The sequence below is a fragment of the Cervus canadensis genome, chromosome 8 (assembly GCF_019320065.1).
Source record: "Cervus canadensis isolate Bull #8, Minnesota chromosome 8, ASM1932006v1, whole genome shotgun sequence".
Lineage (NCBI taxonomy): Eukaryota > Metazoa > Chordata > Mammalia > Artiodactyla > Cervidae > Cervus > Cervus canadensis.
Window position 1 is genome coordinate 2,837,626 of NC_057393.1, and position 24,129 is coordinate 2,861,754.

Below are 24,129 nucleotides of genomic sequence, written 5' to 3' on the forward strand. Positions count from 1 at the left end.
GCGCCCGTTTGGGCTGAGCGTAGTGGGCGGGGCCTGGGTGTAGCAGACCGCCCCTCAGGCCGCGCCTGCGCAGAGATGCGGGCCCGGGCGGGCCGAGCACTCCCGCTTGGGCGGGGCACAGTGGACGGGGCCTCGGTGAGGCGGACCGCCCCTCAGACCGCGCCTGCGCACAGATGCGAGCTTGGGCGGGCAGTGTGAGCCCGCTTGGGCGGAGCACAGTGGGCGGGGCCTGGATGGGGCGGCCGCCCCCTCAGGCTGCGCCTGCGCAGAGATGCGGGGTCCTGGAAACCCAGTGATGGTCCCATGTGCTTAGGGCTGTTGCGGAGGCCTCGGAGGTTCTGTGTCCAAAGTCAAGGGCTGTCCCACCTTCTGCGCGCAGCTGTTCCTGAGTCAGACCGCCACGTGCAGGCACTGGGCTGGATGTGGTATGGGTGCCACGCCAGCAGACACTCCAGTCGTTTGCTGCGAGAGCGCAGGGTAAGAGGTGATGGGTAATGGGAGGGCCCCTAAGCAAGCTCGGGGTGGGTGCGTCGTCGAGCCTATGCGAGGCTTGAAGGGAAAATTAGTGTGGGCAGGAAGTGCATAGGTTTTCAGGGAACCGACAGAAGCCCTGTGCGATTGGGAACGGGAGGGCAGAGCCTCTGAGCTGCGCTCTTGTCCAACACCTCTGCCTGCGAATCTCTGGTTCTCACTTCATGTTGTTTACTCCATGGTTCCTTCTAAGAGCAGCAGCCATCTGCCGCTGTACCGAGCAACAGAATTACTTATATGCTTCTACACCTCCCGGCTCCGTGAGCGTGGCGTGTTCCTTCCCAGTTAGCGCAGGCAACCTTTTTCTCCAGTGTTTTGCACAGCCTATGAGGAGTGAGGAGCTTTCTCCCCTGAAGCCTCTTTCCTCGCCACCCACTGCCTCACCATGAGCTAGTGTCACTTATGTTCTTGATGCAGCGCCCGTCTCCCTGGTACCACTTCACAGGGCATAGGCTTAGCTTCTGTAACAGGGAGACTTCAGACCACTCTGGCTCAGACCTGATAGAAGTTTGGTTCTGTGCATAATAGTACAAAGGTGAGCCCAGGGCAGTGGAACAGTTCAGTTCAGTCGCTCAGTCATATCCAACTCTTTGCGACCCCATGGACTGCAGCACGCCAGGTCTCCCTGTCCATCACCAACTCCTGGAGTTTACTCAAACTCATATCCATCGAGTTGGTGATGCCATCCAGCCATCTCATCCTCTGTCGTCCCCTTCTCCTCGCGCCTTCTAGTCATACCGCAGCTAGTGGTACCCAGATGAGAGACATCCACGCACCCAGTCTCGTTCTGTCCGTGGCTTCAGCACCCCCTTGTCCTCCAGACACGTGTGTGTGTTCAACCCCTCAGCTGTGTCTGCTTCTTTGCAAACCTGTGCATTGTGGTCCGCCAGGCTCCTCTGTCCATGGGATTTCCCAGGAATGAATACTGGAGTAGGTTGCCTGCCTCAGAGGATCTTCCTGACCCAGGGATCGAACCCACATCTCCCGTGTCTCCTGCGTTGGCTGGTGGATTCTTTACCACTGAGCCACCTGGGAAGCCCCATCCTCTAGACAGTGGGAAGTAAATAGGAAAGTGACACGATCATCCTGACATTTAAAGGGCTACCCATTTCCACAGAGCAGCTTTGTGGGAAATGAAAGGGATGGTGGTCAGAGGGGAGGCACAATATATAGATCGTGAGAGGTGATGGAGGCTCAGACTGAGGGGAGGGGACGGTGACAGTACACAGACTGTGTGTTCTGGAGGAAGAACTGACTGATCTTGCTGGTGGAGCGGGTGTGGAAGGGAATGTAGAGGGAGGAGTCCAGATGACCCCAGGCTTGTGACTGGAGCACCTGGGTGTGCAGTGGTGATGTCGCTGCCGGAGAGGACGTCTTGGAGACATTTCGCTGAGGTGTGGCAGGTTCTGCCAGTCCTCAAGTGGCCACCATGTGGATTATCAATTTCACAACAACCTGCTATGATGCCCATATTACCAATGAGGAAACCGAAGTACAGAGAGATTAACCAGCTAGCAAGTGGTGGCAGTAGGTCCTAAACCCTTCCAACGCCCTCCAGAACTTGTGTTCTTAACCACTGGGCTCTATAGCTTCCTAAGGGAGCTTGTGGAACTAAAACATGACACTTCAAAACAAAGTCCTTAGTTGGCCATAAACTGATGGAAGGTGTGATGCGCTGCACGGTCAGGGATGGGGAGCCATAGGCCACTGTTGATCAGAGAGAACGGGAAAGACTTAATAGAAGAAACCTTGAGTGTCTTTCAGATTGGAGTTGCTGGGATGAAGTGCCCAGGTTGAGGCTCCAGCACTTCCAAACTGTTACCAGACAAGGGTGAGGGTGTGTAGTGCTGGGGGGTGTCCTGTCCCCTGATCTGATAAAGTTCTTGTTTATGTCATATTGTGTCCTAGTTTTTGATCTGATAATCTGGATTGAGCTTCATAAAGGAGCCAAGTTCTTCCTGCCATTTTCCACTCTCTCATTCTCTGTCTGTCTCTCACACACCCATTCAGAATTCGGTTACTCGGGAAGCGGGAGTCCCTTCATACCTCGGTGACAGCCCAGAACTTAACACAGGTTTAACCTGTGTGTTAAAACCAGCAGAAGAGACTAGGAGCTGACGCCACCAGGACCATCTCTGGAATGAGGATGCTCATGAGTCAGGGTCAGGAGTCTCTCCTGTCTGCTTGTGAGTGTCCTGATCATGGTCAGGTTACTGAGTGTGGTAGCAGTTAAATAACTAACATGTAGCAGTTGAATAGCAGTAGTGCTTATCGTTTCTGTTGCATAGACTTTTAAAAAATTATTTCTTCTGAGCACCTGTTGTGTACCAGCACTGTTCTAGGCTCTGGACGAACAGAAGTGAGGCCTTGCTTAGGTTGACCCCGTGACTGGGCATCCAGTGCCTGGCTTCTTGCAGTCCCCAACCACTGCACTCACCACACCTTTCAGAATGGAAGTGTCAACCCAGAACGCCCGAAAATTCATGTCTACGCCTCAGCCTTTCATCTCCCTGAAGACTTTTTCCAAAAAAGCTCTGTAAAGAGCAGGCCCTCTGGCCAGAGTACAGAGGTTTCAGTAACAAGAACAAAAGCTTACTGTTTGCCCACAGGGTTACCATTTCCAGTGCACTTCAGTCTTTTGTATATTCTTATTTCCATCTGGTTTTATTTTTTGGTTTTCTTCCTGAAGGAATACCTTTAACACACATTCCCTGGTGGCTCAGATCTGCCTGCAATGCAGGAGACATGAGTTTGATCCCTGTGTTGGGAAGTTCCCCTGGAGAAGAGAATGGTAACCTACTCCAGTATTCTTGCCTGGAGAATTTCCTGGATGTAGGAGCCTGGCAGGCTACAGTTAACGGGATTGCAGAGTCGGACACAAGTGAGCGACTTAACATGTTCAGAGTTCGTCTAGGTTGTGCACTGCAGCAGCAATGTCACTGCTGAGTAAAGCCACTAACAGGTCAATATTTCAACATGGAATTTAGCTCATCAGCCCTTATGTGGTTTTGTTTAGCTGTGCTGTGTAGGTTCTTCTGCAGGTCTGCAAGTGGTTAGGTGCACATTCTATCGGCAGACATGTTTTTCCTTACGGGTACACCGATACACAGGTCACGCCTTCAGTCCCAGGGTGAGCACACTTGAGCTTTGTGGGAGGGCAGGTAATTGAGTTGCAGTCCGGAATGTTTCTGATTCAGCTGTTGAAATTTAGGTGTGAATAAATTGTAGAATTCCTACCATTTTCACCAATCCTTGATGTTATGAGTAGCTGCCCTTAAATTAGAGGGCTGATGATATTATATACCCACTTTCTCTGGATAACTTATAGATCCACTTTTGCTAACACTTGAAAGGTTGTCCAGTAGAGCTAGGTGTTCTTGTCAGCAAAACCACTCAGATGTACTGATGTCTATAACTCCATCCAAGTAACCTTGCGGGGTCTAACTTACAAAGTGAGAAATTCAGAGTTAAATTTGCTTGTTCTGCCCCATAGGACATAGGTTTTCTTGCTTATCTGCTCAGTGAGATCCCTACTGTGAAAAACCTAGTGAATAGTAGCTGATGGTGTGGATCCCTGACAAAACCATTTGGCTCTGTCTTTTGGTGACCACTCTTTTAATTCTAAATAATTGCAACCCACTCCTCAAGAAACTATATATTTCTCTCACCTGTTATTTTAGTTTAGAAATTATCCATTGAGCTACTTTGTATTGTCTGGTCTACTCAGTTTAATTGTACTCAGCTATCAAAAGCAGAGTCATTATTTGCCAACAAAGGTCCGTATGGTCAAAGCTATAGTTTTTCCAGTAGTCATGTATGGATATGAGAGTTGTACCATAAAGAAGGCTGAGTGCCAAAGAATTGATGCTTTTAAACTGTGGTGCAGGAGAAGACTCTTGAGAATCCCTTGGACTGCATGGAGATCCAACCAGTCAATCTTAAAGGAAATCAATCCTGAATATTCATTGGAAGGACTGATGCTGAAGCTGAAGCTCCAATACTTTGGCTACCTGATGAGAAGAGTAGACTCATTGGAAAAGACTCTGATGCTGGGAAAGATTGAAGGCAGCAGGAGAAGAGGACGACAGAGGATGAGATGGTTGGATGGCATCACCGACTCGATGGACATGAGTTTGAGCAAGCTCTGGGAGATGGTGATGGACATTGAAGCCTGGCGTGCTACATGCAGTCCAGGGGGTCACAAAGAGTCCGACATGACTGAGCAACTGAACAACAATCCTCCCATCTAGAAAAAAGGAAATTTGTCCATCACTTCATCTTCAGTTGTGACTCTAGTCAGATATTCATGCTGCCAGCTACAGCCTTGATCATTTAGTTTTCAGCAGATTTCTCTGTCCATGACACAGAAGAGTCAAAATGAGGTTAGGTCAGTTAGGAGGCAGTCCTCCTTGGTGTGGGCCCTTTTAGGTGTCTGTTGTGCTCAGCAGTGACCCATGGAGGACTGTGACCAGGTGCCCAGACCAGGCAAGGCACACCAGAGGTGTTCAGCACCCACTCTGTGATCGCTTACCGTGAAGAGTGTGTGTGTGTGTGTTTAACTGAAAAGAAATGGTGGAAGACTTCCGCTGATGCATAAAATCGTGGTATCTTTTAAGTATATATCATTTATCTAGGGAAAGTTATAGATTACCTGGTATAGTGTGCCCCTTCAGGTCAGTCCCCATGGCTATGACTTCTCAGATTTCCCTTTCACACTTACCATCAAGACCACGTGGATTCAAGTTTTAAAATTTTAAGTGTACAATGAAGTGATTTTTCATGAATTTAGCTGTGCAGCCATCACCATAGTGAAGACTGCTTTCTTCAAAAAGATCGCTTGTGCCCATTCGCACCCCCAGGTCCAGTCAATCACCATCTCTACTTCTGTTTCTCTAGATTTGCCTTTTCCGGACATTTGTGTAAACAGAAGTATATAATGTGTGATTTTGCCTCTGACTTCTCTCACTTTTATAATGTTTTTGAGGTTCATCCACAATGAAGCATGTATTAGTTTTTTTATTGTTAAATAATATTCTATTGTGTAGATATACCACGTTTTGTTTATTCATTCATCAGTGGATGAACATTGGGGCTGTTTTTCCTTTTTGGCTGTTATAAATAGTGCTGAAAACTCTGAAGGATCACATAGAGGTCATTGTGTGGACATAAGTTTTCATTACCGCTGGATAGACACCCCTACTGGAATGACTGGTTCCAATGTTAAATTCATGTCTAACTTACTGAAAACTGCCAAACTGCTGTTTAAAGTGGTGGCAGCATTTTACACCCCTTTGTTGCTGTTCAGTCACTCAGTTGTGTCCAGCTCTCTGACCCCATGGCCTGCAGCACGCCAGGCTTCCCTGTCCATCACCATCTCCCAGAGTTTGCTCAAACTCATGTCCATTGAACTGGTGATGCCATCCAACCATCTCATCCTCTGTTGTCACCTTCCCCTCCCGCCTTCTGTCATTCCCAACATCAGGATCTTTTCCAGTCTTTTCACATCAGGTGGCCAGGGTATTGGACCTGAAGCTTCAGCTTCAGCTTCAGCTTCAGCTTCAGTCTTCCCAATGAATGCTCAGGGTTGATTTCCCTTAGGATGGGCTGGTTTGATCTCCTTGATGTCAAAGAGTCTTCTCCAGCACCACAATTCAACAGCATCTGTTCTTCAGTGCTCAGCCTTTTTTATGGTCCAACTTTGCGCCCCTGCTGGCATCCTGAGATGGTTCTGGTTTGTCCACATCTTCCTCACATCTGTCATTTTGACTATAGTCATTCTAGTAGATGTGAAGTTAAGTGTTCTCAGCAATCTAAATTTTTATTTCCCTAATGATGAATATGTGATGTTGAACATCTTTTTTTTGCTTATTAATCATTCATATCTTTTTGGTGGACTGTCTATTCAAATTTTTTGCCCATTGAAAAGCAGCTTTCAGTTCATTCGCTCAGTCGTGTCTGACTCTGTGTGACCCCATGGACTAGAGCACGCCAGCCTTCACTGTCCATTACCAACTCCCAGTAATGGAGCTTGCTCAAACTCTTGTCCATCAAGTCTGTTATACCATCGAACCATCTCATCCTCTGTCGTCCCCTTCTCCTCCTGCCTTCAATCTTTCCCAGATTAAAAAATGGCTTTATTTATGTGTAGTTTTAAATGGGTTTCTGAACTCAGTACTAGTGTGTGTGGTGGAGGCTTCCCCCAGCAGCTCTTGGACACCAGCAGGATGTCTTGGAGTTCAAGTCAGTCCTGACACTGACTGCCCAGAGACGGCCTCTGAGCCCACAGGTAGAGGGCCCAGGCCCCCAAGCCCAACCTCCACTCCAGACGCCAAAGCTTAGGTTGTCACCACTGGCTGTAGGCCAGAGTTTCCCTCCACCCCCCCCTTAGATCCAGTTACCTCTGGAGCAGAACTCCGGCCGCCCGCTGACTCACCAGATTATTAATTGTCTGTAAAAGGGTATCAAAAGACGTGAATCCACAGCCGTAGGAGACATACAAAAGACAAGACCCGGCACAAAGAAGGTCTGTCCTCCTGCAGCCCCGGCCTGCACACCACACCAGCTCAGGGTTCCCCTTCCTGAAAGCGCTCGGAACCCCTCCTCTTGGATTGTCCGGCGGCTTCGTTTTGTGGGCGTGAGTGATAGTGGCCTCTGTGACTCAGCTTCTGTCCCCTCCCCACTGCCCAGAAATCAGAGGGTGGGACTGAAAGTCCCAAGCATCTCTTCTTGGGTGGCTCCTCAGGCAGCCAGTCCCCCCACCCCCCCACCAGGTGCTTTCCAAAAGTCACTTCGTTAACATGAGTAACAGGACACCCATTTCACCTTTATGGCTCTGAAGTGACCTCAGGAACCGAGGACTAGAGACCACATGTTAATAGAAAATACCCACATTGCCCTGGTCGCTTAGAAATTCCAAGGGTTTTGGGAGCTGCAGTCCAGGAACCAAATTTATCTTAAAAATACCTTTTGGTCACCTGAATGACTGTGTGTGTGTGTGTGTGTGTGTGTGTATAATAAATATGTGTTTATTATATGCATACATAAATAATATATATGATAAATGACAGTCTTGCAGATTTGTATCCTAGTGCAGTTCACTCTGAGAGTGCACAGATGAGTGGTTTTAGCGTAGTACGGAGTTGGGTAAATATCATCACAACCTGATTTCAGGACATTTTCATCACCCTGAAAGAAACCTGGTCCCCTGTCCCGCTCCCCCAGCTCTAAGCAACCACCAGTTTACTTTCTGTCTCTGCTGACTTGCCTGTTCTGGCCATTTCATATAAATGGAATCACACAATATTTGGTCTCTTGTGACCGGCTTCTTTCACTTAACATAAGTGGTTCATCTGTACTGAAATATATATCAGTATTTTATTTCTTCTTGTCGCTAAATATTACATCATATGAATAATACCGCATTTTATTTAAGAGTTTCTCAGTTGATGGGCATTCAGGTTGTGTGCTCTTCGGGGATTTTCTGAGGAATGCTGCTGTGAACACTCAGGTACAGGTTTTTTGTGTGGACGTATGTTTTTATCTCCCTTGGGTAGGTGCCTCACTGTGGAATTGCTGAGTTATTAGGTAACTCTGTGCTTAACATTTTGAGGAATCACCAAACTGTTCTGCAAAACAGCTGCACTGTTTAAATTCCCACCAGCAACAAGTGGGGGTTCTATTTTCTCCACATCCTTGCCAACACTTGTTTGGATTATAACCATTCCAGTGGGTGGGACATGGTATCCCGTTGTGGTTTTGATTTGCATTTTTCTAATGATGTCGAACATCTTTTCATGTACTTATTGACCATATGTAAATCTTTGTCAGCAGAATTCCTATTCATATCCTTTGCCTGTTTAAAAAATTGTGCTGTTTGCCATCTTGTTGAGTTGAAAGACTTCTTTCTTTATTCTGGAGACAAGTCTGTTAGCGTGCATATGGTAAGCAGTTTTGGATATTGATGAAATCCAGTTTACGAATTTGTTTCTTTTATGAGTCATGCTTTTTGTGATGGATCTAAAAAATCTTTGCCAAGCCCAAGATCACAGAGATTTTCTCTTATGTTCTCCTCTAAAAATTTAATGCTCTTTGCTCTTACATTTAGCTCTCTGATCCATCCCAAGTTCATCTCTGTGTGTGGTATATGTTAGGGCCCTGAATTCCTCTTTCTGCATATGGACAGAAAGTTAGGCCAGCACCACTTCTTATGAAGACTCTTCTTTCTCCATTGAGTTGTCTTAGCACCCGTGTCAAAAGTTAGTTCACCATAAGCGGAAGGGTTTATCCTGGACTCTCGATTCTGTTCCATTGATTTCCGTGTGTTTCCTGTGCCATTACCACACTGTCTTGATTACTGTAGCTTTATGTTAAGCTTTGATATATTTTTCATACATTATTAAGTTTTTAGTACTTCTTTAATATATGTTTCAGTCTTGTCTGCCCAGTTCGACTGAACGCACGCTGAGCCCCAGCTCTGGCATTTCCAGTTATTGGACTTCAGGCAAGTTAGCTGGGGTTTGTGGACTTCATTTTCTTCACATGCAAAATAGAAATAAAATGTCCTACCTTTCTGACAGCACAGGATTTTGGTTTGTCACTGAAATAACAAATACAGAAATACTCCATGCTGTAGTTTTTTTTTTTTTTATCATTGCAAGGATAGTTTCTAGGTTCTGCCTGTGGTAAGTAGATTTTTTATAATTTAGGTTTATACTGTCCTTGGTAAATTATGCAAGCAAAATTAATGCTCAGTCTAGAGTGTGTGTTTATGTCTTTTCATTTTCATTGGAAGTTAAAGAGTGGTTTTTCTTCTCTTTGCTCCACCACCTTCCTCTGGGGAGCCAGCTTTCATGGAATCATGGTGGTGCCCACGGCTTACCTTGCTTGTCTCCTCATCGGTTGCTTTCTCTTTCCTGAGTGGGACTTGGTCCAGGGTGTGGATGCAAGTCCATGCCCAGGAAGGGGAGGAGTCTTCTGGAAAGGGCAGCTGATGGTGCCCCGCATTCTGATGTTACAGTCACCGTGGCTGAAGCCCCAGGGCACCTGACCACACGGGGTTGAGAGTAGGCGTCCTCGCTTCTGCTGGTTTCTGTTGTTCAGTCTGTGCTGCAGAAAGCAACACCCCCAGGAGCTCAAGGTTGCTTCCCAGTGGCTGCCCCTGAGGGGGAGCTGCGCTCTCTCAGCGACAGTCCTGCTCCTCGGCGCTCGCGGTTCTGCTTCAGAGCTGGTGTGGCCGCGTCAGCTGCTCCAGCAAGAGGGAACTTTCTTTACTGTGACAGATACTAAACTAGACTAGAATGCCTCACTCAGCAACGTTCTGATAACTGGGACTCAGTCAGCATCACACAATTATGATACAGGTGATCTTTAGAATAAATTCCACTGGTCAATAAAAATCCTTAAAATACCTTCAAATGAAAGATGAGATTATTGTGCGTGTATGTGTATAGTTGGAGAATTACCTTTAATTGCATTACCAACTTCTGACAATTTACATTGGTATTCTAACTTAGAGTATATGTGCTTAACATATATTAGCATATATATTACATGTGCTTGACTTAAGGCTTTTCAAGAACCTGCCACTTTCTTGCTGTGCTGATTGAAGAGAATTCACAGGGTGTTTCTGTCAAAGCATTCAAGGAAGTTGACATCTTCTTTCTTTATCCTCCACGTTCTGTTGAGTGCAAAGTCGAGAAATGGGTTTCTAGAGGTGGCATGCTGTCAAATGTCTTCTCTTACTCAACTCTGTTTCTTTTTCAACTCTTCTCTGGCGGGATTGCTGCTTGATAGATCTTCTATAGTTATTAAGTAATGGGATCTTTGTGTTTATTCAAGATTTGAATTTTGTTTACACAGTGCCAGAGTCATTTGTTGTTGTTCAGTCATGTCTGACTCTTTGTGACCCCATGGACTACAGCACGCCAGGCTTCCCTGTCCTTCACCATCTCCCAGAGTTTGCTCAAACTCATGTCCATAGAGTTGATGATGCCATCCAATGATCTCATCCTCTCTTGTCCCCTTCTCTTCCTGTCCTCAGGCTTTCCCAGCATCATGGTCTTTTCCAATGAGTTGCCTCTTCGCATCAAGTGGCCAAAGTATTGGAGCTTCAGCTTCAGCATCCGTCCTTCCAATGAATATTCAGGGTTGATTTCCTTTAGGATTGACTGGTTTCATCTCCTAGTAGTCCAAGGGACTCTCAAGAGTCATCTCCAGCACCACAATTCAAAAGGATCAATTTTTTGGTGCTCAGCCTTCTCTATGGTCCAACTCTCGCATCCTTGCATGACTAATGGAAAAATCATAGCTTTGACTATATAAACCTTTGCTGGTAAAGTAATGTCTCTGCTTTTTAATATGCTGTCTAGGTTGGTCATAGCTTTTCTTCCAAGGAGCAAGCATCTTCTAATTTCATGGCTGCAGTCATTTTCTGCAGTTGGGTGGTAAACCTTCACGTGCCTTGACGAAGACTGGCTGAAGCCTCTCTAGAAGGGAGTGGGAGAGAGCGAGGCATGTAACGCGCGCGTCCTGGACTTCGGTGCCTCTCAGCCCTCCTTTTCCCTTGATCCAGGCCGATCTGTGGCCATTGGAGTATTTGCCGAGTGAATACATGAGTCAGGGTCACGTAGAGCCAGCTTTCACTAATCCCTGTTAAAAGCAGAAAACATGAATGATTTAATCCCGTCGGCCGGCCGAGGGCCACCATGTTCCCTGGAGGAGCCCAGCCCTCGATGACCGACTTGGGGTCAGTGTGGCTTCCCTTCCCCCTGCCACGTGGGGACCCAGCCCCCGCCACCAGAGCCTCTCGAGGAGTGTCCACCGTGGGTGGTCACAGGTCTGCTGACCCGTTGTGCCAGGCCTTGTTTGACCCCACAGAGAAGGAGTTAGAATCCTTCTAACTCATTGAAAAACACAAGAGTGTGTAGACCTCATCGAGAAGCATGCTTCCTGCTCACAGTCACCCGTCCACGCCTGTCTGCTCTCCTTTCTGGCAAGCGGCGTCCCTCAGAGAGGAGCGCGGGGCTGGGACGTGACTGAGGGAGGGGAGCCGCATCCTGCGTGTGGATGACGTGGGGCGTGTTCAGTATCCCCACTTCCCTCTGCCTGGGTTTTCTATGGCCGCGCCTCATGGCATGCAGGAGCTTTGCTCCCCACCCCGCCATCAAACTCAGGCCCCCTGTGGTGGTTGCACCGGGGCTTATGCGCTGGGCCACCAGGCAAGTCTCGCCCAGCTAGTTGGGAGTTGGCAGGAAACCCCTTTACACAGCATGCCTCTTTCTGCAGTGTGAAGGCTGAGCAGATCCTGAGTAACCGGAGATTGCGGTCCTTGGTCTTTTCTCCCTCAACTCTTCCATCCGACCCAGGCGGAACACGGAAGGCAGCACCATTTCCAATCACGAAGGTGATTCGTATGATTATGGCAGTATTTGGCAGTACTTTGATACACTGGAAAATAGCAAGGAAATCAGATTAGTCTTGGAAACTAAACTTAAGGCTTACGTAGCAGAGCCTGGCGTTAAATTTAAAGCAGAAGGACCCTCAGCAGTCCCCAGGACCGGGTGGTGCTTCCTGAGGGGGAGACGTAAGCTGGGGGGGTGTGCCAGCCTCATGTGGACCCGGGTGGTGGGTCGCTGGGGCCCCTCAGCCAGGGTGTTTTCCCTGCAGACTCGGGACCACGTCGTGGAGGTGGGGTGGGGGGCTCTGCTCTCTTCCGTGGTGGTGACAGCGTGTTGGGAGTATTTTACATGATTCATTTCAGGAGGAATAGTGACAATTTAGAAATTCTAGGACATGGTGTCTAGAAGAGGAAGATTCTGGAAAGCCTCTCAGATATGGGAGAGTGAAAGAGAGCAGGAATGCTTGGTCGGAGAGCAGCCTCAGAGGTATCCGAGAGCTGTCTTCACGCATGGGAAAGGACTTTTGTCTTACACACGTCACTCTTTATGTCGCTCAACAGGGAAAAATTAGGATTGTGGGAAGGTGATTTGGCTTCCGTCCATATTTCTAGACGTGTGGTATACACCAGAGCAAGTGCAGGAGGTTTTTTATCTTCATTTTTAAAACTTCATTTCCAAGTAGTTTTAGACTTACAGAAAGGTTGGGAAAAAGCAACTGTAATATAGAGAAGTCACCTGAACAACGTACGTGGTCATAGTACGATCAGCAGACTCCCAGGCTCACCTCGTGCACGATCGTCGCCCAAGCTCCAGCCTTACTCCAGCCTCCCCTGTTTTCCCACCAGCACCCTTTTCCTGTCCTGGATCTCTTCCAGGACCCCACACTGCACTGAGTCCTGCTCACTCTAGTCACTGACGCGTCCTTCCGGGACCCCACACTGCACTGAGTTCTGCTCACTCTCGTCACTGACGCGTCCTTCCAGGACCCCACACTGCACTGAGTCCTGCTCACCCCTCTAGTCACTGACGCGTCCTTCCAGGACCCCACACTGCTGAGTCCCACTCACCCCTTTAGTCACTGACGCGTCCTTCCAGGACCCCACACTGCGCTGAGTCCCACTCACCCCTCTCATCACTGACGCGTCCTTGGTTTCCTGACCCTGGAATTCCTACCGAGCAGCGGTCGGCTCTTTGGCAGAGGACTGTCGGTCCGTTTGTTGCCCAGCATCCTCTGCCATGAGGCTAAGACCACGCCCCTTCTGGCACGAGCATCACGAGGTGATGTTCTGCTTTCTTAGTGCATCTTGTGGGGCTGTGATGTCAAGATGTCTCATTACCGTGATGCTGACCTTGTCTCTGGGTGAAGATGGTTTCATACCCTGTGAAGTTACTGGTCTTTTCTTTATAATTAATAAATACCTTGGGGGAGATATGTTGAAACTGCACTTAAATTATATTTAATTTATAAATTAAATTATAACTATTATAATTATTTATTATAATTAATAAATACCTTGGGGGAGATATGTTGAAACATGAAAATATACGTTGAAACTATATGTAAAACAGTTTTATGTATAAAACTGAAACTTTATAAATTAATAAATACCTTGGGGGAGAAAGCATATTTCTCCTTAAGCCTTTGCCTTCTGAGTTAGCATCTGTTAGTAAATCTTGCCTAAAATATTTTTCACTGTGTGTTCACCTCATGCTGATCTGTCTTTCCCTCACTCGTCTAACACTTACTAATCTTTTTCCTGGTGCCCTTTGATACACCACTGTCACATGTACAGTACTGACCTGTGCTAAAGAAGTTTTCCACTTTCCCTCTCCCTTCATCTCTTGTGTTTTAGTAGAATTATTTCCACCATGTCAGAGGATGTAATATTTGCACACTTGTCTGTCAGCCTAATTCCACCTTTATTTTAAATTTAGTCTGAGATGTACATCTTAATACCTTCAGATGCTTACGAAAAATCCTTACGCTGGAATTCTCCCGGTCATCACTGGTTAGTTAGATGAAGCTTACCTTCACATAGAATCCTCTGGAAGGGCTCATGGGTGTAGGCATCTCTAAGTTCATGTATGTCGAAATTCTATTTCTGTAATCTTGATATTTGAAGGACAGCCTGGTGGATTTTAAATTTTTGGTTCGTGTTTTCTATCACTGAGTTTTAAAAGCATGTTTCTCCATTGTCTCACTTATGTGTTGGCTTTGAAAAGCCTGATGCCTGTCCAGTTCCTTTTCACTCTCTCTCATTGATCTGCACGCCCAGGGGCTTTGAGGATTTTGTCTTCATCTTTGAAGTCTCCTGGTTTTATTAGGATGTCTCAGTGTTGATCATTCTGGGTTAATTTTCCCAGGTACCCTGTGAGCCTTGTCAATTTAAGCTTCAGTCAGTTTTCCCTTTCTGTGAAGTTTTCTCCGGTTATGGTTTTGAGTCAGCTTTGCTGTGTTACTTTGTTTTACTCTTTCCAGAGCTCTGACTTAGAGAACATTTCTTCCTTCTTTGTCTTCCCTTCCTGCTGCTTCATTTTTTTAACCCCCGTTTTTTCTTTATGTCGTTTTCCTTCCCTTGGTTATGCTCCTGCCCTTCTTTGGTGTCCTCTATTAATTTTCACTTGAATTTATCCTCTTCAGTGCATTTTATAATTTATTCCTCATTTCCCTCATTACATCCCTGAACTCGTTCAAGTCTCTTCTTGGTTTCTCCCCATTTTTGTTCTCTCTATTTTTACATTGCTAATTCAGGGTGGTTTTTCATGTCCTCAGATATTTGTCTGAGTGTTTAATTATGTTTTTAAGAGTGTTAGACTTACAATCTCCTTTTGACTCTTGTCTTTTTCAGGAGGAATTTTTATGTTTTGGGGTATTTTTTAAAGATTGCCATCAGGCACCTCTGCTGTTGGTGTGGCTGAGCGCAGGTGGAGGAGGTGTCTGTCTGGTGGTGGACGGGGTGGCTGTGAGCCCCCTGGTATGATGTGCATCCTCACTTGCTGGACCCCAAGCTTGCCCTCTCTCTCCTTCTCACCACCACGCGGCCCCGGGTCACCCGCCCGCCCCTTTGCCCGTGTCCCTCCCAGGAGCCGGGTTCGGAGGAGCACCTCTAAAGCGCTTTGTCCGTTTCCGCCGTGCAGACTTGGAGCCCCGGCTGGCGTCTCGGCTCTGGGGCTCGGGCCCCTCCTCGCTGCGGGCCCGGGCGCGTTTCCCTTGCTGGCGTCCCTGGCCTGTCCCGCTCACAGCGTCTCCTCCTGCCGTTCTCAGGGCAGGGCCGTGTTGCAGGGTGTGGGCTGGCGCGGAGGGGACCCGCACCGGCGTTTGGTGGCTTTCTCTCCCCCTGGCCGTGCTCTCGGATGTCTGCGTTCTCTGATTCAGGTTGCGCCCGGGGCTGTGGTTCTGCACGGTGACTGTGACCTTTCTGGACTTCCTGTGTTCCGGAAGGACTGCGGCGTTGGGGGCGGGGCTGGCTACCTCTGCCCTTGGCTCAGCCTCCCGGAGTCTGCACTGTATTCACCCCAGGGCATTATTCTCTGGTTTAGGGGCTCAGAGGTAGAATTTGCCGTTTTCCTCCTCAGGTGTCTATTCTAAGACGTGTTAGTTAGGGAAGAGTAAAACTAGCACTTGCTACCGGGTTTCCCTATTAGATAAATACATAAAATAAAAAGTCCATTTAGAAAGTAATGAATGAATAATGGAATGGATCGTGAACAGATTTGGCACAAATCATAGCGATGGTTTGCCGGTGACTGCGGAGGGTGTAGGACCACCCGTGAACCAGGGGTGTTTCCTGACTCTGGCGGCACCGTCCGGCAGCGGGGACCCAGGACAGCATGGACCTTCTGTCCCCTGCAGAGGCCGCCTGCCCATCAGCTCTGTCACTGAATACATCCTTACCCCGCGGAGCACAGACTCGGAACTTGGAGGGTCAACCGTTTCCTTCAGCTTTGGAAGACTGCTTTTGTAATTCATCTATAGCTCATGGGAATGCCAAAGCCAAATGCTGCCTTTCCGGAAGGTTATCCCTTATGGGCTGTGTGTGCAGTTTGTGAAATAAATAAAATCAGTCCACTCTTCAGTGTCAGGAAGACAAAGAATTATCCACATGGAATTATTCATATCATATTAAGAAAGTACCTACTTGGCAAAAGTATTGAAGTGCATAACAAGTTTCTTGAACAAAAATTTATAGGTTTTGTACATTCTCAATATCGATAAACCAGTCACAACAGTTTATTATAAGAATTTTGGCCAAAATTGCTTGAAATGACTATTTTAAACTTGTAAAGCTAAGTAAATATCAGACTGTGCTGGAAGTCATGAGGTTAAGTGTAACTGATGGTGGTTATTCCAGGAAGATAAAGTTGGAAGTTGCCTCTCCTAACGTGCTATAAACTTTCCGAGCTCCTCGGGGCTCTGTTTTTGCAGCGAGGTGCTCAGAGGCAGATTCAGTCAGAGCGCCGTGTGCTTTCTGAGGCCATCTAAAGTGAAACTGTGTCGTTGCAGAAGCGGGCGTGCAGGAGGCTGGACGCCGCGGCGCCCGAGCGGGACTACCCCCAGGTGAGGGTGCGCATCGCAGCGTCCGAGGGCAGCAAGGAGCCCGAGTCCCCGGATGCCCAGCGCAGAGGCCGCCTGCCCTCACCACGGCCCAACAGCGACCAGGGCCAGCCAGGCATGGGGGTAGGTTCCTGTTCCCACCAGACCAGCCTTTACCTGTTCAGTGAAAGTGTGAATAACTGCTGCCCTGGCTCATCCGCGGCTCTGATTTGTTGGACAGGGTCCTCCGGATGGCGGAAGGAGCCGGGCCCAGCCTTGCCCGAGGTGCATTGCAGGAGAGTCTGTAAGTGCGTTCCCCTGCTTGCTGTGATGTGAAAGACCTGTCCTTAAATCCTGGATATGTAGAACAAGGGTCGTAGAAACGGCCATTTCGTTCCTAAGGAACTAGGGATGTAAATTAAAAGGTGCAGGTTGATTTTCTTAGCATTCTACTCGGCTGCAAACTGATTTGCTTCCAGCTTGAGACTGAGACTACAAATTGAATATACATTTTAAATTCTTTCTAAAAACAGGCTTTAGAGAAGGCAACAGGTCCTGGAAATGGTTAAAATAGAGCTAATCTGAGGACATCTTAGACAAATGACCTTAACTCATTTACTTAGCCAAATAGGAATCTGTGTTGCTTTTTCTTTTCCCTCCTTAAGCTTTTCTTTCCTATTTGCATACACTTCACATAAATCACAAGTTCCAGAAGGAGAAACACAGCATTCACACCATTAATTCCAAGGAATGGGACGTCTTAATGTTGCCAGAGTGACAGTCTCAGTCCCCTGTGCTGGGCAGAAAATCATGAAGTGTCGTTGTTGCTGTTCAGTCGCTAAGTTGTGTCTGACTCTGCGACCCGGTGAACCCCAAGCACGGGAGGCTTCCCTGTCCTTCACATTAGCATCAAGATACCTTTGTTCCTAAATTTGGTGCTTGTCCTAAAAATAAGTTAATGGCTTTGAAACCTCTGTAATTTTTTTTTTTTTATTTCAAGCTTGCAGTCTTCATACTACAATAAAATAGAATTGTGTATAATTTCCACATAGAAACCAGGAGCGTCTGTGTGTATGTGTGTGAGTATTTTCAGGATTTCCCCATAGAGATCTTCAGAGGAAACACAGGGCTACTTTTGATAAGCAAAAGTTTGAGTCAGTAAATTGCAGAATCTTCACTTGGTGCATTGTACATGACTGTTTTGGGGGGGGGGGGAGCGGGCAGTGATTTTGTTTTAAACAAAGGCCAGTCACCATGGGGCTCTCTGATTACCTGAAGTCCTTAGACAAGTACGAAGACCAAGGCCAGGTGGACCCGCCCGTGGAGACGCGCCTTCCTACTTTGGTCCTCCGTCCTCAGGAAAATTTCCGCAGATCTGTTGTATTCTGTGGTGTGGAGGTGGTGGTGGTTTAGTTGCTAAGTGATGTCTGACTCTTGGGACCCCATGGACTGCAGCCCACCAGGCTTCTTTGACCAGGGGATTCTCCAGGCAAGAAGACTGGAGTGGGTTGCCATGCCCTCCTCCAGGGGAATCTTCCCCACCCAAGGATCGAACCCAGGTCTCCTGCATTGCAGGTGATTCTTCAACTACTGAGCCACCAGTAATCCTGAATAATGTTGAAACCAAAGATCCAGCAACTTACTGTATTTCGGTTGATTCATGTAACTGCCAAACGTGCCCTGGATTTTGATAATTAATATTATGACCCCACTATGGGTAAAGTGCATTATTGCTGGTGACTAACTCGAAACCTTCCTAGTTCTCGTCCCATTTCCATGGAATGTGTCTTTCAAATCCCCCATCTGTTGGGCAAACAGTTGGAACGTAATACGGATTCTTAATGCTCCAAGAGGTTGTCTTCTGGCATGAACAGCTTAAAGGAAAAAAAAATTTGGCTCAAGCAGCTGATTGGATCATTTAAGCTAATGTTCTGTTTGAACAACAGCACCTATTTGATTAGGGTTTTCCTTCCCTTGTGGTTCCCCAAGCTTGCCTCTGTATGTTTCCTAGGAGATGAATCTGTGCGTGGAAAACCTATATTGATATGTAAATATATCATTTTTTTCACTAATGCTCAATATTCTTTTCATCTAAATTTTCAGAAAGTGACTTTAAAAAATCAGTTTCCCTTTATTTGTAGTTATTCTCAATAAAATTTCACCCAGGCTTGGGTGATTTAATATTTACACCCACTATTTCTAAAAGTCTTATGTAAATAAAGATTGAAATGTGAATTTGAAAAGTCACACCTCTTGATATTTGAACAGACTATAGCTGCATATATCTTCTTTTTCTAATAATATGGCTAGTTTCTCTCTTAAGCTTTTAAAATAATAAGACACTATTTTTATATTCCAGAACATTAAGAGGCTCAGTGTTAAATAAAAAGCAAATAGTATTTTTAGAAATGCAAGATCCCAGGGAGAAGTGCTTAACAGTAAATCACCTATGGGCAGCAATTCCAAATTTCAGAAGACTTCATTCAGTGCGGGGCTCCACTCACGGATGCGCCCCGTTCGCACGGAGCGTGCCTGTCCAGGCCCACAGTTCCTGGGGCTGACCCCAGGTGGCGGGCTTGGCTCAAAGAGCAGCAGGGGTCACGCTGGGGGCTGTGTGGGAGCCCTGTGTGTGTGTGTGCATGCTCAGTCGTGTCTGACTGTGACCCCAGGGAGTGTAGCCTGCCAGGCTCCTCTGTCCATGGGATTCTCCAGGCAGAAATTCTGGAGCGGGTTGACGTTTCCTTCCCCAGGGGATCTTCCTGACCCGGAGATTGCACCCACGTTTCCTGCATTGGCAGGCAGGTTCTTCACCATGACGCCCCTCGAGAGACCCGCGGGGAGTCGCTGATGGGAAGCTTACCTTGGTGTCTCGGCTAGCTGGACGCTTTTCCCTGAGAACCTCCTCGGGTCCCCCTTCTCTGCTGTGTTTCTGACCTCAGCAGGTATCATCTGACCCGGTTGGTTCTGCTCGGAATTCTCACGTGGCTGTCTTAGCTCACTGCCTGAATCTGTTGTCTTTCTCCCACGAAGCTTTTCCTGATTGTTATCGTGAGTCCTTGCTTATGTATGCAAGGACTTTTTCCGTAGACCTTCTCAAACTCAGTCCCCAGGCTGACACACGAGCCTCCTCTTTGGCCCGTTGCAGCTCACTGATGTGTCTCAGGGTGATCAGTGTTCAGCTTCAGCTCCTCAGCTCAGTTCAGTTGCTCAGTCGTGTCTGACTCTTTGCAACCCCATGGACTATAGGACTCCAGGCCTCCCTGTCCATCACCAACTCCCGCAGCTTACTCAAACTCCTGTCCATTGTGTCGATGATGCCATCCAACCATCTCATCCTCTGTCGTCCCCTTCTCCTCCCGCCTTCAGTCTTTCCCAGCATCAGGGTCTTTTCAAATGAGTCAGTTCTTCACATCAAGTGGCCAAAGTATTGGAGTTTCAGCTTCAGCATCCGTCCTTCCAATGAATAATTCAGGACTGATTTCCTTTAGGAGGGACTTGTTGGATTTCCTTGCTGTCCAAGGGACTCTTAAGAGTCTTCTCCAACACCACAGTTCAAAAGCATCAAATTCTTCGGCGCTCAGCTTTCTTTATGGTCCAACTCTCACATCCATACATGACTACTGGAAAAACCATAGCCTTGACTAGACAGACCTTTGTTGGCAAAGTAATGTCTCTGCTTTTTAATAAGCTATCTAGGTTAGTCATAGCTTTTCTAGTACAAGTTATTACTAAGAAACAGCTCCTCATCACCCCGCTTACGGTACAGCCAGCTGGGGTGAAGCCATCCCTGACTCTTGGGACGTGGTGTTATGTCACTCAGGGTGTCTGCCGTGCCCCCCAGGTGGGCGGCCCTCTCTGCTGTGCACCATCCATGCTGCAGGGTCAGGGCGATGGTCTCCGCCTGCAGGAGGCTCATTTCCTTCCTTGAGTGGTCCCAAGGCTGGGTCTGCCGTGCAGCTGGCTTCCTTCCTTACTCAGCTCAGCGTTCTTGGCCCAGGGTCTCGTGGTAGCCAAGTGTGCCATAAAATCATGCCCTTCTTAGAAGTTCTTCCCATTAAATGAAATGAGTCCCAGCGAGGCTGTGAGAGGCCTCCGTGATAACCACATGGAGATGCATGAGGGGACATGATCAGGCCGGAAGCCACAGGAAGAACGGGTTCAGGATGCTGGCTGAGGGGGGTGCTGTGCTGTCAGCGCCCCTTTTCAGAGTGGCACCTGCCCCTCATGTGCTGCAGCTCATCAGGGAGGGGGCCGCTCCCAGACTTCACGGGTCAGCGTGGCAGTCACCCTCAGCGCCTTCCCTTCCCTCGTCTCCCTCACCCCAGGCAGCCTCCCCGCCCCTCCTTCCAGGGTCCCAGCTCCTGCTGGGTGGCAGCCCTCGGGCTCTGCGGTCACCCCATCTCTTCCCTTTACCCCCCAGCTGCCCCCCGCCCCAGAGGGGGGCCCCTCCTGGGGGAACACGTGCCTCCCTTCCCCCTGTGGATCCTCTTCTCTCCCGTCATCTGTGACCTTGAAGCCCATATTCCTCTCGTGAGATGCCTCGCCTGAGTCTCTGTTCTAACTGGACCTCACCTGGGCTAACCGGCTAAGGGGTGGACGGATCCTCCTGAGAACAGAAAGCCTGCGGTCTTTAACTAGACCTGGGGTCTTGGTACCCCACAGGCTCAGCATTTGGGAGCCAGTCCCCTCTGCTAGTGTCTATCTCAGGTGATTGAGTTTTTACCCAAGCTGATAGTGAGTTACTATATATGAGCCTACATGCAAAACAATGTTTTGGTTTTGGGGACCCCGCTGTTCCCAATCCCCAACAAATTGATTTGGCTAACAGCCTGTTCATTAGTGTTGAGAGCAAAAACTAAGGGAGCATCTTAACGAGCTGCTACCTTATTCCCTTTTTGACATTAAAACCCATTGTCTGACAGCAGCGTCGGGGGCTGGGAGAAGAGAGGTGGGCGATGTGGGGACAGAAGTGGAGGGTGGGGGGTGGGAGGGGTGGTCCCCAGCCTACCGTCTGGTCCGGGTTTGGTTTCCCCTGCAGGGCAGAGGGAGGCGCCCCAGGATGGTCATTCTGGTTCTAAATGGATGCATGTTTCCCGTGTACTACTACTTATCTCCAAACAGGTGACCTTTAAAGTATTTGCTCTATTTTATTTACCTGTCTGTCTTATTAGCAACTGCTCCCTGCACCCGCAGCATCTATAAATACTGCCATGACCAGGGGCGGGGGAGACGCCGGTGCAGACAGGACTCTGCGTCCCCCTGCCCGTGGTGATGTGAGCAGTGCTGCCTGGCCCGGGGGTCAGGCCCGGAGCCAGGGCCAGGGTGGGCGTGGCAGGCTCTGACGTGGATTAACATGGATGTGTGTGCAGCGGGTCACTTTCTGTGTTTCAGCAGCAGCTGCACCTTATCCGTCCTTTATCCATACGTCCTGAGAGAAGACAGCAGTCACAGAGGGGTCACCGGGAATGTAACTGTTCCTTCCTCAGGAATCAGAGTGCCCCATGCACTTCCCAGAGGTTCGGCAGGGACCCCAGAGGTCACCGGTCAGGTTGCTGATGAGGAACGCGGTCCATGGGGCTAGGTGACCGGCCTGCCCCGCCCCGCGGTTGGTGGGGGCGCCTCTCCTGTGCCCGCTGTCCTGGCTGGTTTGGCCCCGTCACTCCTGCACCAGGCCCGGCGGTGGCCCACTCTGACATGCTCAGAAGCACAGCCGTGAGGCTGCGAGGCTTCGTGGGTGTCCTTCCCCGACCCGTGAGGGCGTCGTGGGCGTCCTTCCCCAATCCGTGAGGGCGTTGTGGGCATCCTTCCCAGACCCGTGAGGGCGTCGTGGGCGTCCTTCCCCAATCCGTGAGGGCGTTGTGGGCATCCTTCCCAGACCCGTGAGGGCGTCGTGGGCGTCCAAGACAGCGCTGAGTCCTCCAGACGCTGGGAGAGGCAGCCGGCCAAGGAGGAGTCTGGCTGTGTAGGTGTAGCCAAATAGACAAATTTGCGTAGACTTCCTGACAGAATCTTCTGGTATAATCTCTGACAGTAAATGTTTCCTCCAAATATGGATGCCAGAGAATGTTAAAAAAAATTTTTTTTTTACTGTGTTGTTGAGATCATTTCAGGTTCTGAAGGAATAGAGAGCTTTCAGGTGACTAAACAATAAAACTAAAACGTCTTTCTTTGGGGATAAAATGTTATACCATGAGGAGACAGTGAAACGGATTTTCGCAGAAAAGCTAATTTTTTTTTTTTTTAAAAAATGAAGTTTAGATTTCCTACAAGCATGTTGGACTAAACTAATGTATGGTACAGAAAAAGACATTAAATACATTGTTAATCGTATTACAAGTGAAGAGAGAGGCAGAACAGTAGGTAGAGACATACTCTGCTGTGGCTATTGTCAGGACCTGGCTTTTGCTGGGTTTGGTCCTAGAGTGGGCCCACAGAGATGTGTACAAAAAGCTAAGCTTTTTGCTTAGCAGAAAGCCAGAGACCACCGGCAGGAGAGTGCACACGTGGCTCAGTCGCTCAGTCCTGTCTGAGCCTGCGACCCCATGGACCGTAGCCCGCCAGGCTCCTCTGTCCATGGGGTTCTCCAGGAAGGAATACTGGGGCGGGTTGCCATTTCCTTCTCCAGGGGATCTTCTGGGTCTCTTGCATTGCAGGCAGATTCTTTACCCACTGAGCCGCCATGCATGGGTCGGCACGTATTTACTCAGTAAATGTACACTTCAGTGAGAACGGCTGATGTCTTACCTGCGGCATTTTGGCTCGTAAGCTATGTGATGGTTTGTGGATATTTGTTACATTGCTGTCTATACTTTTTTGTATTCCTGAAAAGTCCTGGTGAGTCTTGGACCTGATGTATCTGTACGTCTGACATATCATGATGAAACTGAACAGTGTGAAAGAGAATTCTGGAGAGCTGCCGGAGAGGAGCCACTGATAGCCGTGAAGGAACAGTGCTTTGAGTAACAGCAACCCCCCATTAGTTACAGACACCAAGGACCGTGGAATAACGCTCTGCAACGCTAAGGGGACTGTCCCGTGTGAACATGCATCTGTGACATGCTCAGAGCTGCGGAGACCAGTGCAGTGGGAATTCCCTTGCCCTCATAGTAATTCAGTTGCCAGAACTAACTCCAGAAGAGAGAATCCCAATGGAATAATTTGGGAACGTTCTCAAAAGCTACCATCCCAGATGGTTTTATAGGTTAAAAGAAATTCTACATAAAGGAACATACAGATGACTTGCTTTAGAAAAAGAACTACATTGTTTGATCAAAGGAGGAAAAAAAGAAATCAAACTGTCATCTTAATAGAGGCAGAAACTGCTCAGTTACTCCAAACCCCACTCAAAAATAAAACCAGAAATGAGGGTTTATCCTGGTGAGGTTGAAAGGTCTCCACACTTAGGGGGAGCATTTCTTTGGATGAAGAGAGAAACAAGTTTGTTTGCCATCACCACTTCTGCTTGGCAGGGTTTCTAACTCAGACAGTTAAACAAGGAAGAAGAAACAATGGCTGTAAGAATTAGAAGGGGAAGAAAACTAAATTGTTATTTCCTGATATCATCTATATAGAAAATCCAAGCAAATCTGCAGATAAACTACTAAGACTAATATTCAGCAAGATTGTTGACCATAAGATGAGCTAGCAAAAATAGGATGGAGGAGGAGA

General features: G+C 48.0%; 1 protein-coding gene across 11 annotated transcripts in view; it reads left to right on the plus strand.

Moving 5' to 3' along the window:
* C8H10orf143 (chromosome 8 C10orf143 homolog) overlaps positions 1-24,129 on the plus strand; it is a 57,187-nt gene that overhangs the window by 687 nt on the left and 32,371 nt on the right. For 3 of the 11 annotated variants that reach the window (XR_006270802.1, XR_006270803.1, XM_043476074.1), the window contains exons 1-3: positions 230-477; positions 16,432-16,605; positions 16,703-16,765. The exons of 1 other annotated variant lie outside the window; for it this stretch is intronic. Coding sequence is in view for 4 of the 10 variants with exons in the window: in XM_043476074.1 (XP_043332009.1) it covers positions 304-477; positions 16,432-16,605; positions 16,703-16,765 (411 nt within the window). In the remaining 6 variants the exon portion in view is untranslated. Of the gene's footprint in view, positions 1-204; positions 478-11,814; positions 11,933-16,431; positions 16,606-16,702; positions 16,766-24,129 lie in introns of those variants that run through there. 7 more of the 11 variants (XM_043476071.1, XM_043476076.1, XM_043476070.1 and 4 more) reach the window with 7 other exon arrangements.